The sequence below is a fragment of the Simochromis diagramma genome, unplaced genomic scaffold (genome assembly GCF_900408965.1).
Source record: "Simochromis diagramma unplaced genomic scaffold, fSimDia1.1 OVJJ01000205.1, whole genome shotgun sequence".
Classification (NCBI taxonomy): Eukaryota; Metazoa; Chordata; class Actinopteri; order Cichliformes; family Cichlidae; genus Simochromis; species Simochromis diagramma.
The window spans coordinates 13242219-13259250 of NW_024386782.1; the positions used below are offsets into that span (position 1 = coordinate 13242219).

A 17032-nucleotide genomic window follows, 5' to 3' on the forward strand; every position below is an offset into this window, starting at 1 on the left:
ATGAAATGAAGATATATAGAGATGGAAGTGCAGGGACTACTGGACACAAAGGGAAAGGTTACAACAAGAGGGGGAAACACACAGTAATGAATCTCAAAGACATACAAATATACATATTTTATACAAATACACAAACAGCACATAAAACACACAAGGGTAAAAAGAATGTACTTGAAAACCAAAACCCAGCTTTTTTTGTTTGTTTGTCTTTAGTTTGTTTTCCCCCCAGTTTCTCCCCCTTACCTCCACCTGTGGAGGTACAGTTCATCCTGCAGGTTATATACACTAATATAGGATCCATGCATAAAAAGAATCGCTCGTCCCACTCCTAAATGACAGAGGTGCTTTGGTTCGTTCTTTTTGTTTTAATATGTGAATCACTTCAACACACATAGGAAACAATTTTCAAACACAAACGAACAAAAAGAAAATGATGCAAAACAGAAATCATTCTGTCTTTGATGTGTTGTTATATGTCGATTTCTTCTTTTCTTTTGCTGCATGTGTATTGTGTCATTGCCTCTTTATTTATCCCTTATGCACTTTTCTACACCCATGTCATGCCCCTTCTTTCAGTCTAAAAAAAGGACTCCGTTCAAATCTACACACAATTTAAAAGAAACAAATAAAAAACTGGAAAGCTGTCAAACCAAAAACCAGCTTAAAGTCCACACTTTGTTTCATAGGAATTATAAATAAAAACCCCCAAACAATCATTTTGTTGTGACTTTAATGTCACGCTCATTGCTAAACATTGTCCTTATTGTTTCACTACATTAACTTTTACAGTCAAGATTTGAGGTATATCAAGATGAACTGTCTACACATGCCTGCCTTGTTGTAATGCTACCCTGGAAAGAGGGACCAGCGAAGAGGGGGGAGCGGGGGAGGATCACCAATGTGCATCATGTGTCGACAGGAGATGGAAGGTTTCTTTTATATATTTTTTTGGTTTCTGTTTTTTTCTGTTTTCAGACCAGTTAAACTGAAATGGTGGCCAACGAGAGACAGGAAAGAGCAGGAGTGAAGGGCTTTGTAAACAGTTAAATACACACACACACACACACACGCCGACTCTCGGATTACAAATGACACAAAAATATCTCTGGGAGGAGTGTGTGTGCGTGTGTGTATCGTGAAAAAGAGGACTTGGTGAGATGATATGATCTCGTCGGTGTGGAAAAAAAAAACGGAATGGCAAGCGATGGTTTCCCCTCACCGTGTGAAAAGAAGTGCCGAGAGTCCGAAAAAGTGGCCTTTAATATCACGAGGACCCCTCCAGTGCTGCACCCCCTTCACCCAGTGTGCCCCCCCTACTCCCCCTCATTTAAACATGTGTGTGCATATTTGTGTGTGATCAGAGCAGTCCATCCCCTGGTTGAAGGAAAAAGGCACTCAACTCTTCCCACATAACAAACAGGCTGTGTTTGCTATGCAGCACGACTGCTCTGTGGAAGTGCGTGCATCCAAATCTGCATCTGTCTGCAACTCTGCATGTGTGTGTGTGTGTGTGTGTGTGTGTGTGTGTGTGTGTGTGTGTGTGTGTGTGTGTGTGTGTGTGTGTGTGTGTGTACATCCCAGGTCCAGTGTGAACACAGCAGGTGTGGATTATCTTTGGTATTTACGGCTGGGTCACTATCTGGTTATTTTCTGTGAGGTAGCCACACACACACATATTTCCCTCACCAACACTCTGCTTTGGGTTTTAACTTTTTTTTTTTTTAAATGCAGTTTTCCTCCGTCTAGACTCCAAAATCATTCCCAAATAACAACAACCTGTTTCCGTGCACTACACCTCCCAGTTTATGGGTTTATGGAGGAATGTCCCTTGCTACCTTCCAGTCTCATGATGGGCCTCTGATGCTCCCGCCTCCCCTGCTTCACCCTTCCTCCTCCTGTCTGTGTCTCCTCCTTTATATGATTATCTCCCGCTAGAAGATGCTACACAACAAGTGGCTTTGCCCACACACACACACACACACACACATACACACACAGAAAAAAATGTTATAAAAAGACACAAAAAAATCTGGCAATTCATATGGTGACAAAAGAAAACAATCAGCAGAGGAATGCAGTGACTGTCCATTTCAAAGAGGTCAAAGTTTAAAGATCAAGGAAGAGGTCCTTCACATCCACGCAGTCCGTTTGTTCCATCAAACAGGTATTCACAAATATGCACAGTTTGTCTCTGTTTGGTATCCCTTCCTTGTCTGTGCATAGGATCAGTCTATGACATGATGATTTGTCTGTTTTGATTCTGTTTCATTTTTTTTTTTTTTTTTTAAGTTCTTACATTTTGTCAACAAGGTGCTTCTTTATATATTGTTTCAGCACGACATAGCACAATAGTCACGAGAAAGAAACCATGTGTCTATGGTACTATTATTACCCGCATCAATTAGTTGGGGAGGGGGAAAAGAAAATGAAAGAAAGACACATATCAAGAGAGTAGATAAATTGAGAATAGATAAGACAGAGAGAAAGAGAGATGAAATTAAAGATTATTTACAGACATTTCCATTGTGTTTCATGTGGATCACATCAATGTTTTTCTTTTCTTTTCTTTTTTTATTTTTTTTTCTGAGGTATGAAATAGGCAAACATGCCGTATAGTGCTCACAATTTGTAGGTGTGTAATGACACAGACCAGACACTGCAGGGCACACTGGGGGTGGGGGTGGTGGGGGGGACGACTAAGTGGGCTGCGTCTGTTCTCTGATTATCATAAAGAGGCAAACATCATTGGCACTCAGGATCCTATATTGTGACATTTGACCTCTGTGTTTGGCCGCTAGAACAGAATGCACCCACCTTCCCTCACTCCCTTCACTCGAGGACAACAGCTTTTTTTTATGTGTGGCATGTCATCCCTGTTTGATTGTTCTCCTTTTTGTAACCTGAAAATAACCTTTCAAGTGACTATGCAGTCTGTGGCCGTGCAGCCACTCAGTGTATATAAAGAAGCAAACATTCAGCATGTGTGTCATTGGATGTTTGGATGAATGTGTTTGAACCATTTCTCCTCCTGTTTGGTTCTCTGGGTGTTCAATCTGCAGCTGTGTGAGGAGCAACGCCAGCGCGCTGAGAACAGGTTGGCGTGTGGTTAGACTGGGCAGCAGATGGCGCTGTTACTCCGACGTGCAGCGGGCTGAGTGGCTGCAGAGGAATAGTCATAATAATAATCATAATAATAATAATACACCCCCACTGTGGGCGATGTGAACGTTATGCACAGGTAGCGGACGACCTGCGGAGATCGTTTCACATATACGTCACACATAAACGCATCTCTCAATCAGTCTCAGCGTGGCACTGAAACGTGGGTGTAGCTGATCGCAGGCCTACAGATACACCTGCTGTATGATTATTTGTGAAGACCTCTCCAGACCTGCTGTCTTTAAAGCTACTTGTTTCCTGACGCAAAACCCTCTCTCTCTTTCTCTCTTTTCCATGTTTCCACGCACACCCACAGCGCGGTTAGTGTAAATGGATGCTCTTTGGTTTTTCAGGATGATTTTTTTTCCTGACGGCTACATGTGGTTGTTGGATCTTTGGTTTCAAGAGTCACATTTTGAAAATGCATGTTAGCCCCTAAGAGTCGGGTCAAAAGATAACACCGAGAAGGTCTGATCCATCTGCACAGAGTCCTCGGTACTCTGAACAGATGGATCAGTTGAGTGGTCTGAAGCCACAGCGCTCGGTAGCTCTGCAGTGACGGAGAGTCTTAGCGGAAAGGAACCCTCCATTCTCTCTACATCCGTCCTGCAGACGTCAGGCCTTGGAGAAGGAAACAGCAGAGGAGGTACCGGGTTGGATTGGTGAGGCGCCGTTATTGTTGTTGTTGTTGTTGTTGTTGTTGCTGCTGCTGCTGCTGCTGTTTCCGTGGGATGTGTGCACGTGGCCGTGCGCCCCGAGACTGTGATCCTCTGCGTCCCAGCGCTCTGGACATCGGCGGCGTGAGTTCATGAAGAAGTTGGAGACGGTGGAGAGCTCCAGGCCCAGCTGCTGGGAGATGGTGAGCTGCATCTCCTTGGAGGGCCGGCGGTTCTCTCTGAAGATGGCTACCAAGGTGCGACGCTGCAGGTCGGTGAAGACCAGTCGCTGCTTCTTTGGCACCTGGTTCCGCTCCCGTCCTCGGTCCTCCTCCTTGCGTTTACATGCTGGACAGAAGAAGGAGACGGATAAAGGGAGGAAGGGAGAGAAGAATAACATGTTATATATGTGTCACATATAGTGGAGCACAAAATACATATGATACAGATAATTTATACATTTAACATAATACTTAGGGAACAAAAAGTTCCAAAAAAATAGCAACAAAAAGCAGAGTGTAGAACCAAAAAGTTTAAAAGTGGTTATTTATGATCATGTTTCAGTGTGATGATGAAGTCCTGATGCTTAAGCGGAATGTGTTTAGACCTGTATCACGATCCCTAATTGGCTATTTGAAAAGGGCACATTATGGGAACAGATTACTCTGTGTGTGTGAAACAGGAGCATGCGCAAGCTACAAAAGAAAGAATGAGAAGCAGGAAGACAGAGAGGAGAGGAGCAGATCGAATTTAAATATTTAAAATGTGATTGAGTCTATACTACGGGCTGCCTTCTGAGTGAGAAGATATTAAACTATATTAAAATAATATCTAAACCTCAGATGTTTCTGTTTCAGGTGGGGTTATACTGATATCAATGACAGAGTTTTTGTAGATTTCCAAACTAATGTTCCGCATTTAAAATCCAATATTATTGCTATTTAGGTTGCCAAACACGCTCTAAGTGTTGAGATTGATTTCCGAACAGGTCTAGTTTTGTCCATTTAAATCACAAATTTAGCGAGGGTGAAACTTGTTAACAGCGGCCTTATCTTTAAGCTGTGCCGTGTTTTTCCCTGTTCAAGTCAAATTTGAGACTTGGTTAATTAAGCGGGGTTTTTCTTGCACCATTTATATTAATAACAGGACTGAAAATGAGCACTCAGATCTCTTACTGTTCCTGAATGCTACACTACATATTCTCGTTGGTTACTACCTGCTGCTGCAGCAGAACATAACATGAACAGTAACACTCAGAGGAATAAACATCTTGCTCATTGAAGTATCTCTAGACGTTTATTTCAAATGTGTGGTGACATGAGATAAACCGTCAGGCTCCGAGGAGAGGAAGTATGTCTAAAACCTGTGCAGGCCTGAGTTATAACTCACCTGCATGCGGATTTGAAGTATTTATGTATGTAAACAATTTGGCTTGATTTGTGACTAATCGAGAAATAACGCGGTTATGGTGAATAGAGTAGTGTGATCGTGGATGTGTGTGTGCCTTGCTGAAACTGGTGGAGATGTGAAATGCTGACAAAGAAGCGGTCTGCCGTGCCTGGATGCACCGTCAGTAGGCTCAGCTCTGGCTGTGGAGACTGGAGGGAGTCTGTTCTGTTCTGCTGCCCTAAAAAGCTGCAATGATCGATTTTCCGCGGTTTTCTCCCGAACACGTGGTCCAGTAATCAGGGCTCCCTTCCCCACCCGATCGATCCCCATCGATCCGCGAGAACTCGGTGGTGTGTATGTGCGCGCGCGCGCGCGTGTGTATGTATTGGGGGGGACGTGCGCTCGGGCTGGGGATTGTAGCTCGCGAACGCGCCTTGTGACAGACAGATGAGAAGAAATTGTTAATCTTTGGAAGAACAAAGAAAATGTGGCAGTCATCCAGTCTGGATGCTTTTGAATGGGGGGGGGGGGGTCTCAGATAGGTCACTGATTACATAGTTTTTAGGCCATATAAAGTGTGTGCGCGTGCACGAGATTGAGTTTGGGGATGTACCTTAAAAAGCGCCAAGGAATGATCACTGATATTTACCCCAGTGCCAGTGCGGGATGATTGTCAGTGTGTGTGTGTGTGTGTGTGTGTGTGTGTGTGTGTGTGTGTGTGTGTGTGTGTGTGTGTGCAGGGAAAGAATGAGAAGAAGGAAAGGTGGGGGTGGGGGCAGAAGATAAATAAGACTGGCTGCAGTGTGGAGGTGGTGGTGTATGCAAATGATTGATGACTTTACAGCAGGTTTAGACAACAGCAGTAAACAGATTTGACTGTGAGGTGGGGATCAATATAAATGTGCACATGTGTATGCATGCATGCGCGCGTGCACGTGTGCGAATGGTCATTGTTCACGCTTTGTTACTGCAAGCAAAGCACAATTACCAAGATATTTTTCCTCAGCTGAATGTAGGTTATGTGCTCGTCCCTGCATTGTATCCTCCATCCCTCCTCTCGACTTCCTCAACTCTTTTCCTCTTGTTGTTTTTCTCAATTGTTTTAATTTGCCCCCGGATTGATAGCCCCCATATTGATTGATCCGCACTTCAGAACCATTTCATGGAACGTTTATTCAATTGGTTCAGGCCCAGCCATGCCAGAATCTCCTGAAGGCTCTCTAAGTGCTGTCTCAAACCAAACTCAATACTCCCTAATGTAATGACTGAATGCTAGTGCTAATATAGTGATAATTTAATATGTAATGCCTGTTTTCGAATAACTTGTGCTACCGGCCATTTTACAATGCCAACACCACTCTGGGTCTCCTCCATCAGCTCAGATGCTGCTCTGCAGCACAGAGGCCTGTGTGCAGTGCCTGCAAAACACATCTGCCGAAGAGTTAGCACTAGGCCTGGGCCCGCAATGGTCAGTGCATATCTCAGATAATCAATCAATTTCAAATGAGACTCCTTGAACGTCCCTGGCCGCGGTAAGAAACACAGGACCACAGGGAAGGAAAAGTGGGGGCTACTCATTAAAGTGACCTCTCTTGAGACAAGAACCAAACTGTTATTGGTTATCTTTAGTGTGTCTCATTACTAACAGGGGTTTTCTGAAGAGACAAGCAGTCTCAAGTGGCAGTTGCGCATGTCATCTCTTTCATATGTCCCTGGTGTCAGCGGTGCCAAAGGTATCAGGGCAACCGCCACTTTGTTTAATCTCAACCGCTTACTGATCCAGAGATGAACTCGCTGGCCGTTCGGTGTGTTAAGCTGCACTTGTGCCTCGTTTAAGAGCACCTCGGCTTTACGACTGTGGCTGCCGGCGGCTGCTGTCTCTGCTTTCCCTTTCAGTGTGTGTGAACGTGCGCAAGTGGGCAGTAAGTGTGCACACATGCGCGAACCTACACGTTTCAACACTCTGCTTAGAATAACATAAATAAATCGCCAATTACCCGATTAAAATTGATTGGACTGATATACACTCATTCTGTTTTGTTTCTAAACTTTAACTGCTTGACTTTAGAGGTCCCACACTTGTCACGCACACCACTCGTGACTGGCTCCCGTAGTTCCTGATCCTGTGTTAAAATGAGATTTAAGGCGAGCATCTGGAAACTTTCTTGCCAAAAACTCTGCACAGTAAAGGTCAATTGGAAACAACATGAGGTAAAACACATTTTAGGTAGTCGTGTGTGAAAGCAGTCGATTAGAGATATTTGGTGTTGTTTTTGTTTTGTTTGTTTGTTTGTTTATACCAGGAAACGAATAGAGTTTTCGTGTGAAGACTCTCTAGCTGGTGTGCATTGAAATGTTCAGTGTGCAGGAGGAAACATGAGATCCTCCGATCTCATCAGCTTTATGTCCTCAAGCCTCGAGAGATGAAAGCCAATAAGTGGACGTGAGTTACAATTAAAAGATCTTCTCTGGCCTGTGTTTCCTTTGATTTGGGAAAATGAAAATGCACAAGGCAACTCGTTTAATGTTACAGGAGAGTATTATGTGTCTTACCTGTGTGTGTGTGTGTGTGTGTGTGTGTGTGTGTGTGTGTGTGTGTGTGTGTGTGTGTGTGTGTGTGTGTGTGTGTGTGTGTGTGTGTGTGTGCAGGTGGGGCGTGAGGGGCAGACGGTGAACTAACCGCACCGTGCTGCTGCTAGTCGACGCCTGGACGGACGGATGAGATCGGGCTTTGTGTGCGGTGAGACGGGCCCTCTCCCGCCCTGGACGGACTACTGCAGGCGAGAAACAGTTTGGTGTCAATCACTCTCTGTCACACCTCCTCAGATGTACGGTTATTGATTATATTGATCAAGCTATAGGCCTATTCATTGCATTGCAGGGAAGTAAAGCGCCCGAATGACCCCTGCTCCCACCACAACACTGCGCAAGGCTGAAACCAAACCGCCTCTTCGTCCTTTAAAATGGGATACCCTCGATTGATTAGGATTGGCTTATTTGAAAGCTGTCGTTTATTTCTCAGCTAAAGCCCGTGTTGTCCTGTTGAGACTAGTGATCGGCAGCTTTACAGAGTATTAGATCCATAAAAGTCATGTAAGCCCTGTAAACCAAGTTTTGCGCCTCTTCGTTTTTCTAAGATTTGTGTTTTTATTTTAAAAACGTAAAAACTAAACGCAGCATTCTCTCCACGGAGCACAAGCCTCAATCAAATATTTCTACAGTTTTTTGAGACCCTGAACACGGCGAATAAAGGAGAACAAAACAAATAAATCTTTGTAAACTAAGCTACAAAGAAGCCGCTGGGAAATGTTCCCGAAACGCTTAGAAAGACTTACAATCAAGCCGTTGTTTAATCTAGTAGAACTTTATTTCTTCGATGATGACTGATTCATTTGTAAACTTTATATTCAAGCTTTAAATATTGGGCCTTCAAAGTGATCTCTCTGTTTCTTTTTTCCTGTGTGTTTTTTCAAGTTATTATCGCGAAAGTTTAATATAATCTCAGCCTTTGATGTAATAAAAGCAAAGAAAAAAAAACTGCACAACGTGTCTCTGATTTAGTAAGCAGTGTCCCGTCTGTAACAAACATGCAATTATATCGAACACAAACACACAAACACAAACTAACCAAAAAAATATTTTTCAAGCACTTAAAAATACCTGGTGTACTGTAACTTATGAATAATATTATTATCTGGTCCCTATAAACAAGGACTATTTCTCTTCTCGGCCGTTTGGCTTAATGAACAATTTTTCTACTCAAATTAAAGGGAAATTCTAGATAACGATAAAATGAGTTCTGGCTTATACATATCTCCGAGACAAACGCTCTCTGACACACAGAACATCTGCAGGGACTCAAGTCAAGTCAGTTTAATTTGTGATAACTTTCAAGAAAGAGCTTAAAAAGATTAAAAGGTCGGAGCTGAAAAGCTGTAATTCAGTCCTGACTAATGCAGTTTTATTGGTTGGGTGTTTGCACCTTTAACACCGAAATGCTGCTGTGAGGGATTAGAAGGAGCTGTCCTTTCAGCACCACCAGGCCTTTTACAAACTGCCATGAGCAACATAAGGTTTAACAAAACAAGGTGCTGCAAATGGATAATTAAGAAACTACTAACAGATGTTTATTTATGTGTTTATTATTTAACACACAGTCCTGATTTCTACTCTAAAGAAGGTAAATTTGATATATTCCAACCACATATCCTCCTTATGGGCATCAGTTCTTAAACAAAATGCATCACCTTCTTATTACCGCACATCTTTTTTCTATGTATTCTGCAACCAGCTCATTTTTATTACTTGTATGTGAATTTAAATATTTGGATAGAGGTTGTTTTAAATGTTTATGAAGCTATAAAGAGCTTCTTTTTGTGTTGTACTGTATTGCCAATCTAAGTCGCAGCACATTAAGCTGCAGTCATACAGTGTGTCAAAATATTTGACACCACTGTGCCAGGAATGGCTATTCAAAATGAGTTCTGTCTGTTACAGAGAGAGATGACCAGAGAGCAGGGATGAATTAAGGCTGGGAGGCAAAGACTCTGCTCTGCTGGTACAGAGCCAGAAGAGAAGGAAGGGGGGAGGCATAGAGGGAAGGAGAGAGAGAGAGAGAATATGAGAGAGCCGAAGAGAGCAGAAGAGAGGAAATCAATACCGATTCAGAGCGAGTCAGATAAGCCTGAACAATGTATAGTGCAGACGCACTCTATAACCCAGTCTTACACACACACACGTGTGCATGTGGAAGCATTCGCACAGACATACGCGCATGCATGTGTGCGCACGCACTCAATGAAATGTGCTTGCAGGCCTTCCATAAAGATGCATTACAAACCCCATAAAGCATAGCAACCTTTAAAATCAAATGACATCACAACCTTGGATTGCTTTGAGGATTCGCTGACTTAAACAGAAAGCACTTACTCTGTCTCGGCAGGCAGCTGGATGCTCTGGTGCCCTTTGTCTACTGTAAGACCCTCCTAGGCTGTGATCTCTTTGTGTTTGTCTTTAGATATCAGCCTTCCAGCCCTGATTTCACTTGTTACAAATCTACAGTCGTGTTTCTTTTCTAGCTTCATAAATATCTGATTCGAGTTCTCAGCAGTGGGAGTCTACAGCATCCTTGTTGGTGTCAGAACTGTGCTATTGATGTTTCACAGGATGTTTAGGGTGTAAACAGCATTTTTGAAAACCACTTACACACCCTGTGCTGTGGGGTTTAGGCAGGAAGACTGCTGTGTGGTCCTCAGCTGTTAACCACAGATTTGACTTTGCTTACCTAGAAGATGCTGTTACAAGTGCTAACACAACCGCTGTCTGCCTCTCTCTTTCTTCCCCATCTCGCCTCCGTCTCTCTTATACTTATCAATTATTAAGGTCAGTATTGATCCTTTCACTACCCTGCCTCTATCTGGCTGTTCACACAAAGCCCAAACCTGCCTGCCCTTACTCAATCAATGGCATCTCCCAGCTCCTGCAGCCCTTTTTTCCACATGTCAGTTTTGCTTTTCTTGCTTCTGCACTTAAACCAAGTTGACTGAAGTTTTGTCCATTCCAGTTTTTCCCATTTGGATTCCTCAGAAAATATGAGAAACAGAATACCGACATTAATCTCTCATGGCACGAGTAAGTTTGATGGGCATTAAGAGATGGCTCTGGTAAGAGGTAAGATGATAGAAAATGGCTCAGTGCATTGTTTGACTAGCTCTCATTTATCCTTTCCTCCACTGAGCATTTTGTTTTGTTTTTTTGTTTTGTTTTGTTCTGTGGCGCCGAGCTCCTCGAGCCAAACAACCTGCCCGTCTGCCTGTTGCCAGGTTAACCACTGAAAGATTAGTGATATTATTGTCATGTGCTGCAGAGAAGAACAGAGGAGAGAGAGAAACACAGAAGGAGAGCACCAGGGAGTGGGAGAGAAGGGGGTTGGGAAGGGGAAACGGCCTTATTGATCTCCTATGTGCAAAGCCAGGCAAACACTGAAAGGACAGAGCAACACTATTAATGACACTCAAAGCCTCAGCTTCTAATCCTCATCTATCTATCTATCTATCTATCTATCTATCTATCTATCTATCTATCTATCTATCTATCTATCTATTGTGCCCATTTTTCCTTATTGGATTGCATTATCTTGGCATTTCACTGATACAGTGAAATCTTATTGGTTTGGACAGCTATTCCTTTCAGTAGCACCATCTCATAACAAATATGTCATTTTAAAGGGGGGAAAGGGAAACATTTCCTATTTGTTTTGTTAGTTTTTGTGGCTTTCAGCTTCACAAACTCTATATTCTCTACATTTTCTTGTTTGTACTTGTCCACGTTATCAATCCCCGCCCCAGTTTACAATCAATATTTCATCAGAACAGTTTGTGCAGCTCAAGGTTGCTTTGAAATAGATCTGGTGATCACATCTATGGGCTGCAGTAGTATTTTTCACATATTTCATTTTTTAAAATAAATATTTAGGTCTACATGTTTAATTTTCTGAATGGAAACCGGGTTGGAGTGTTAGTGATTCAAAGTTTGAAGTTTTAAAACACTGAAAATCACAGTTTCACTTTGCTGTCCTGAGTTAAATTTAAAAAAAAAGCGAACCCTGTATCATACCTGCCCCTGTTCTAAATGTAAAGCTCGTGCTACATGGCACTAAATGAAAAGCGGGAGAGATCTTGCGGTTATTGCGTCTTTCAGCTCCGATACGGGCATCGATCGGTGTGCCACATTTAAAAGGGAGAGTGGGAACTGGCGTATTGATCAGGCAGCCTGGGGTCACCCCGCTATTCTCGCGCGCAACTGGTTGGCCCCACCGAGGCTCGCGCGCGTGCGCACGCACAAACACAAGCTGGTAAAACAGGCGTCTTGGGAGGACAACTATTTCGAGGTTTTATTGTGAATCAATTGCGATTTGCTGTGTGTAGATCAAAAACTACAGGCCTGCAAATTTAGTTTACAACAGCAAGTGTGGTGGACGCAAATGTGCTCAAAGCAGTCGCTATCAGGCGATACAGTGGGATGCAAAAGTTTGGGTAACCTTGTTAATAGTCATTATTTTCCTGTATAAATCGTTGGTTGTTACAATAAAAAATGCCAGTTAAAAATATCATATAGGAGACACACACAGTGATATTTGAGAAGTGAAATGAAGTTTATTGGATTTACAGAAAGTGTGCAATAATTGTTTAAATAAAATCAGGCAGGTGCATAAATTTGGGCACTGTTGTCATTTTATTGATTCCAAAACCGTTAGAACTAATTATTGGAACTCAAATTGGCTTGGTAAGCTCAGTGACCCCTGACCTACATACACAGGTGAATCCAATAATGAGAAAGAGTATTTAAGGGGGTCAATTGTAAGTTTCCCTCCTCTTTTAAATTTCTCTGAAGAGTAGCAACATGGGGGTCTCAAAACAACTCTCAAATGACCTGAAGACAAAGATTGTTCACCATCATTGTTTAGGGGAAGGATACAGAAAGCTGTCTCAGAGATTTAAGCTGTCTGTTTCCACAGTTAGGAACGTATTGAGAAAATGGAAGACCACAGGCTCAGTTCAAGTTAGGGCTCGAAGTGGCAGATGAACAAAAATCTCAGATAGACAGAAGCGACGAATGGTGAGAACAGTCAGAGTCAACCAACAGACCAGCACCAAAGACCTACAACATCATCTTGCAGCAGATGGAGTCACTGTTCAACCATTCGGTGCACTTTACACAAGGAGATGCTGTATGCGAGAGTGATGCAGAGGAAGCCTTTTCTCCCCCCACAGCACAAACAGAGCTGCTTGAGGTTTGCTAAAGCACATTTGGACAAGCCAGCTTCATTCTGGAATAAGGTGCTGTGGACTGATGAAACTAAAATTGAGTTATTTGGGCATAACAAGGGGCGTTATGCATGGAGGAAAAAGAACACAGCATTCCAAGAAAAACACCTGCTACCTACAGTAAAATATGGTGGTTCCATCATGCTGTGGGGCTGTGTGGCCAGTGCAGGGACTGGGAATCTTGTCAAAGTTGAGGGACACATGGATTCCACTCAGTGTCCAGGAATCAGTGGCAAAGATGAAGCTGCGCCGGGGCTGGATCTTTCAACAAGACAACGGCCCGAAACACTGCTCAAAATCCACTAAGGCATTCATGCAGAGGAACAAGTACAACGTTCTGGAATGACCATCTCAGTCCCCAGACCTGAATATTATTGAAATCTGTGGTGTGAGTTAAAGAGAGCTGTCCATGCTCGGAAGCCATCAAACCCTGAATGAACTAGAGATGTTTTGTAAAGAGGAATGGTCCAAAATACCTTCAACCACAATCCAGACTCTCATTGGAACCTACAGGAAGCGTTTAGAGGCTGTACTGTCTAAAAAAGGTGGATCTACTAAATATTGATTTCATTTCTTTTTTTGTGGTGCCCAAATTTATGCACCTGCCTGATTTTATTTAAACAATTATTGCACACTTTCTGTAAATCCAATAAACTTCATTTCACTTCTCAAATATCACTGTGTGTGTCTCCTATATGATATTTTTAACTGACATTTTTTTTATTGTAACAACCAACGATTTATACAGGAAAATAATGACTATTAACAAGGTTGCCCAAACTTTTGCATCCCACTGTAACTATTCCTAGAGATCCGAGGGAAACACAAATAGATTTGTTTGCTGTCTTTACACAAATCATATTCGCTTCCGGTTGAAGGAATTGCGGGTATGGTTAATTACGTTGATGAAGCTGCTGTGCCTCTGCGCACCTTTGCTGGCTGAACTGTCCGTGGTGCTGAATCCTTCTATTTTATTTGAGAGGCGACGGTGGAAGACTGAACGCTTTTTATGTGAAGCAATAATGCTGAAGGGATTGTATATTACCTGCTAGCCTGAGAGCAGACATCCGCTGAAACTCGGGCTCCTGCAGCCACTTCCACATCCTTCTGAAGGTCTCCCGTCCTGACTTGAGCTTACTCCAAGGTTTGGGGTTCCGTAGCAGGTCCGAGAGGGTGCCCTGCGACCGGCTTAAGATCCTCTGGGCGAATATGGCCTGCGGGATGGAGTAGCGCTTCAGCTCTGCTGTTATTCTCTGTGCCACCTCCTTAGTGTTGATCTCCTCGGCCTGAATGCCTGACCCTGATACTCCTTGGCTGGGTCCATGGCCGTGTCTCTCCCGGTCCCCCAGCATTACTGCACCGTTTGCTTGCGAGTGAAGGTGACCGTGCGGGTGATGATGCATGCCGCTGATGTTGGAGATCATGCCGTGGCCATGTCCCCCTAAACTCCTGGCCAGATGCTCTTGGTCACTTCGGGACAGCATGGATGCGTGGGTCTCGAAGCCTGACACCGGAGAAAGCATCTTGGGGTCGGCGGGGAGGTGCGCGCTGGGCCCGTAGGCTGAGAGCGGCTGCTGGGAGTTGTGCAGAGAGCCCAGCCCGCTGGAAAGCGGGGACAGCGAGCCGTGGCCCATACCGGACACGGACATTTCTTTAGAGTAGTGACTGTACAGATTGCCCATGGAGGTAAGACCACGGTGGTCGTCCCGCATCAGTGTGAAGCTCCCACTCACGTTCCCGGCCGAGAGTCGTTGGTGGGCGGCAGCATGGTGGTGTGAATGCGGGTGGTGAAACTTGTCCGCCACTGTGGATATCGGAGGTAGATGCTGCAGAGGGGTTAGAGTTGTGTATGTGTTGCTAAGGCTCATCCCGGTTTCGCACATGCTGATGGACGGGTGCAGGTGTCCGGACAACGCGGACGGGTCTGTCCGGTAGTCTCCCCCAGACCCCTCCAGAAGCGAGGGCATGCCGGAGACCATGGCCGACCGCGCGCCGGGAGCGTGCGAGACCAGATTCCGGGGAGTAGAGCTGGGGGACGGCGATGGCCGAGCATGCGGAGAGTTCATGAGGTCTCCCGCCTGGGAGTGTGACGAGACGCTGTGAAGGTTCTCCATGGTGAGCTCCATAGCTGAAAGCATATATGTTCCCTTGTCCCACCCTCCCACCGTCTCCCCCTGTCTCTCCCTCTCACCGCTCTCTCACTCTCACTCAAACACACGCACTCTTTCTTACCCTCTAGCCCTGCCGGAGCAATAAAAATACCAACCCGTTAGAATGCCAATCCATTGATAACAATTATCCGACCAGTCCGGTGAGGCGAGGACGAGTTCTGTTCTGTCTGAAGCAGACACGGGACCGAGCGCCTCAGCGGCGTCGTGGCGTTCATGTGGCTAGGAGCTCTCCAGGGCTGTATCTCATCTCTGGTCCAACAGCGCTTCCACTAAGAGCAGGCTGAGCCTCGTACCAGAGAGCTGGGAGCGCGCATCTGTGTATTTCAAATATTGGGCGGACACGAGCAGAGTCCTCCTCGCGGTCTACCTGTCCGAGTTTAAAACACAACGAGTCTAAATACAAAAAAATTTGAAAACAAAAAAAACAAAATATCCGAGTTTTATCTGAGTCTGCATGATTATAGTTTGCAGAAGATTTAAAAATCCCCCATAGAGCAGAACAACCTTTGTCATTTGATAGCGCGTGCGTGTGCGCCTTCACCTGTGTGCGCGTGGCAGACAGTCAGGACAGGTGAGGTCCAGTGACGCGAAATTTGTGTAAAATACAGTTGGTATCTGTTTATGGACGCGGGAGTTCCTAACAGATAAACTTTGTTTTCCCACGGACTGTATGGTTTTTCATTTATGCGCTTAGTGATAAACCTGATCGAAGTATTGATTGACAGAGATTAATGACGTGGCACAGGCCGGTTAGGGTGGTGGAGGGGGCGAGTGAAGGAGGTCACAAAGTTAGGATCGCAACGTTGCAGACCAATAAGAGAAGAGCTTGTTCGTTTGTTCACCAAAGTTCAGCAAATTGGGATTTTCACCTCAGTGACGGATGCGCAAAATGACGAGATTATTTTTATTCCCAAATCGTTCGTCAAGATTTTACAAATTAAAAATTAAATAAATAAATAAATGACAGTTTAGGTAAATGACGGGAACATTTTAACAGGTAAATAAATATACAGAACCAATCAGAGCACAGCTTCTTGACTTTTGATCGCGTCGTAATTTTATATGAAATTAGTGATTTGAAGCAATTGAAAGTGAAGCTGTAAGGTCTTTATTGAACTTAATAAGAAGAAGAACAAGAACAAGAAGGAGAAGAAGAATTGTACACTCATCTTTGCAGACATATATTTATTATTATCTGTCCCTAATTGGACACTCGGACAGTTTCTCGGTGCCGGTGACTGATGTTTATACCATCCGCTTCATTCAGCTCCGACCGATATGCAGATGCTGCCCGTGTGTGTGTGTGTGTGTGTGTGTGTGTGTGTGTGTGTGTGTGTGTGTGTGTGTGTGTGTCACTTGTAAACGGTTTCCTTAGACATCTCAGTTTTAATATTGTGCCAGATTTCTGTTTATTTATTTATTTATTCATTTATTTATTTATAGTTTTTCGAGGCCAACGTGTTTCTATTATAATATTTTATGTATTTGTTTTGTTTTATTTTACAAAGAGAGAAGTGAAGAAACCACAAACCCACGAAAGAAAGACGTGAGAAAGACATCAGCAGTTTTAGGCCTCATCCATCTGTACTGCGGTTAATTTATTACAGAACATAAAATAGATTTTTTTTAAAGGCAGTGTGAATGAAGTCAGCCAAAGTACCAAATTAGGCAAGATACAGAATTTTAAAAATAAATAAATATTATTATTATTTTACCTTATAACCATTTCTGAAGACATTTATGATGAAAATTTATATTTTTTGTGACTGCATGCTGAACTTTGCTTGTTTTTCGATTTTTTTTTATTCAACGTGGAGCTTTATTTACAGGC

At 43.7% G+C, this 17032-nt stretch overlaps 1 protein-coding gene across 1 annotated transcript; it reads right to left on the bottom strand.

Moving 5' to 3' along the window:
* Positions 1-2624: 2624 nt before the first annotated feature.
* On the bottom strand, positions 2625-15220 carry onecut3b (one cut homeobox 3b). The gene is made up of 2 exons (XM_040021947.1): positions 14076-15220; positions 2625-4163 (listed from the first exon to the last, which is right to left on the bottom strand). Exons 1-2 carry the CDS (start codon positions 15166-15168, stop codon positions 3775-3777), a joined length of 1482 nt encoding a protein of 493 aa, XP_039877881.1. The 5' UTR covers positions 15169-15220; the 3' UTR covers positions 2625-3774.
* Positions 15221-17032: the final 1812 nt, after the last annotated feature.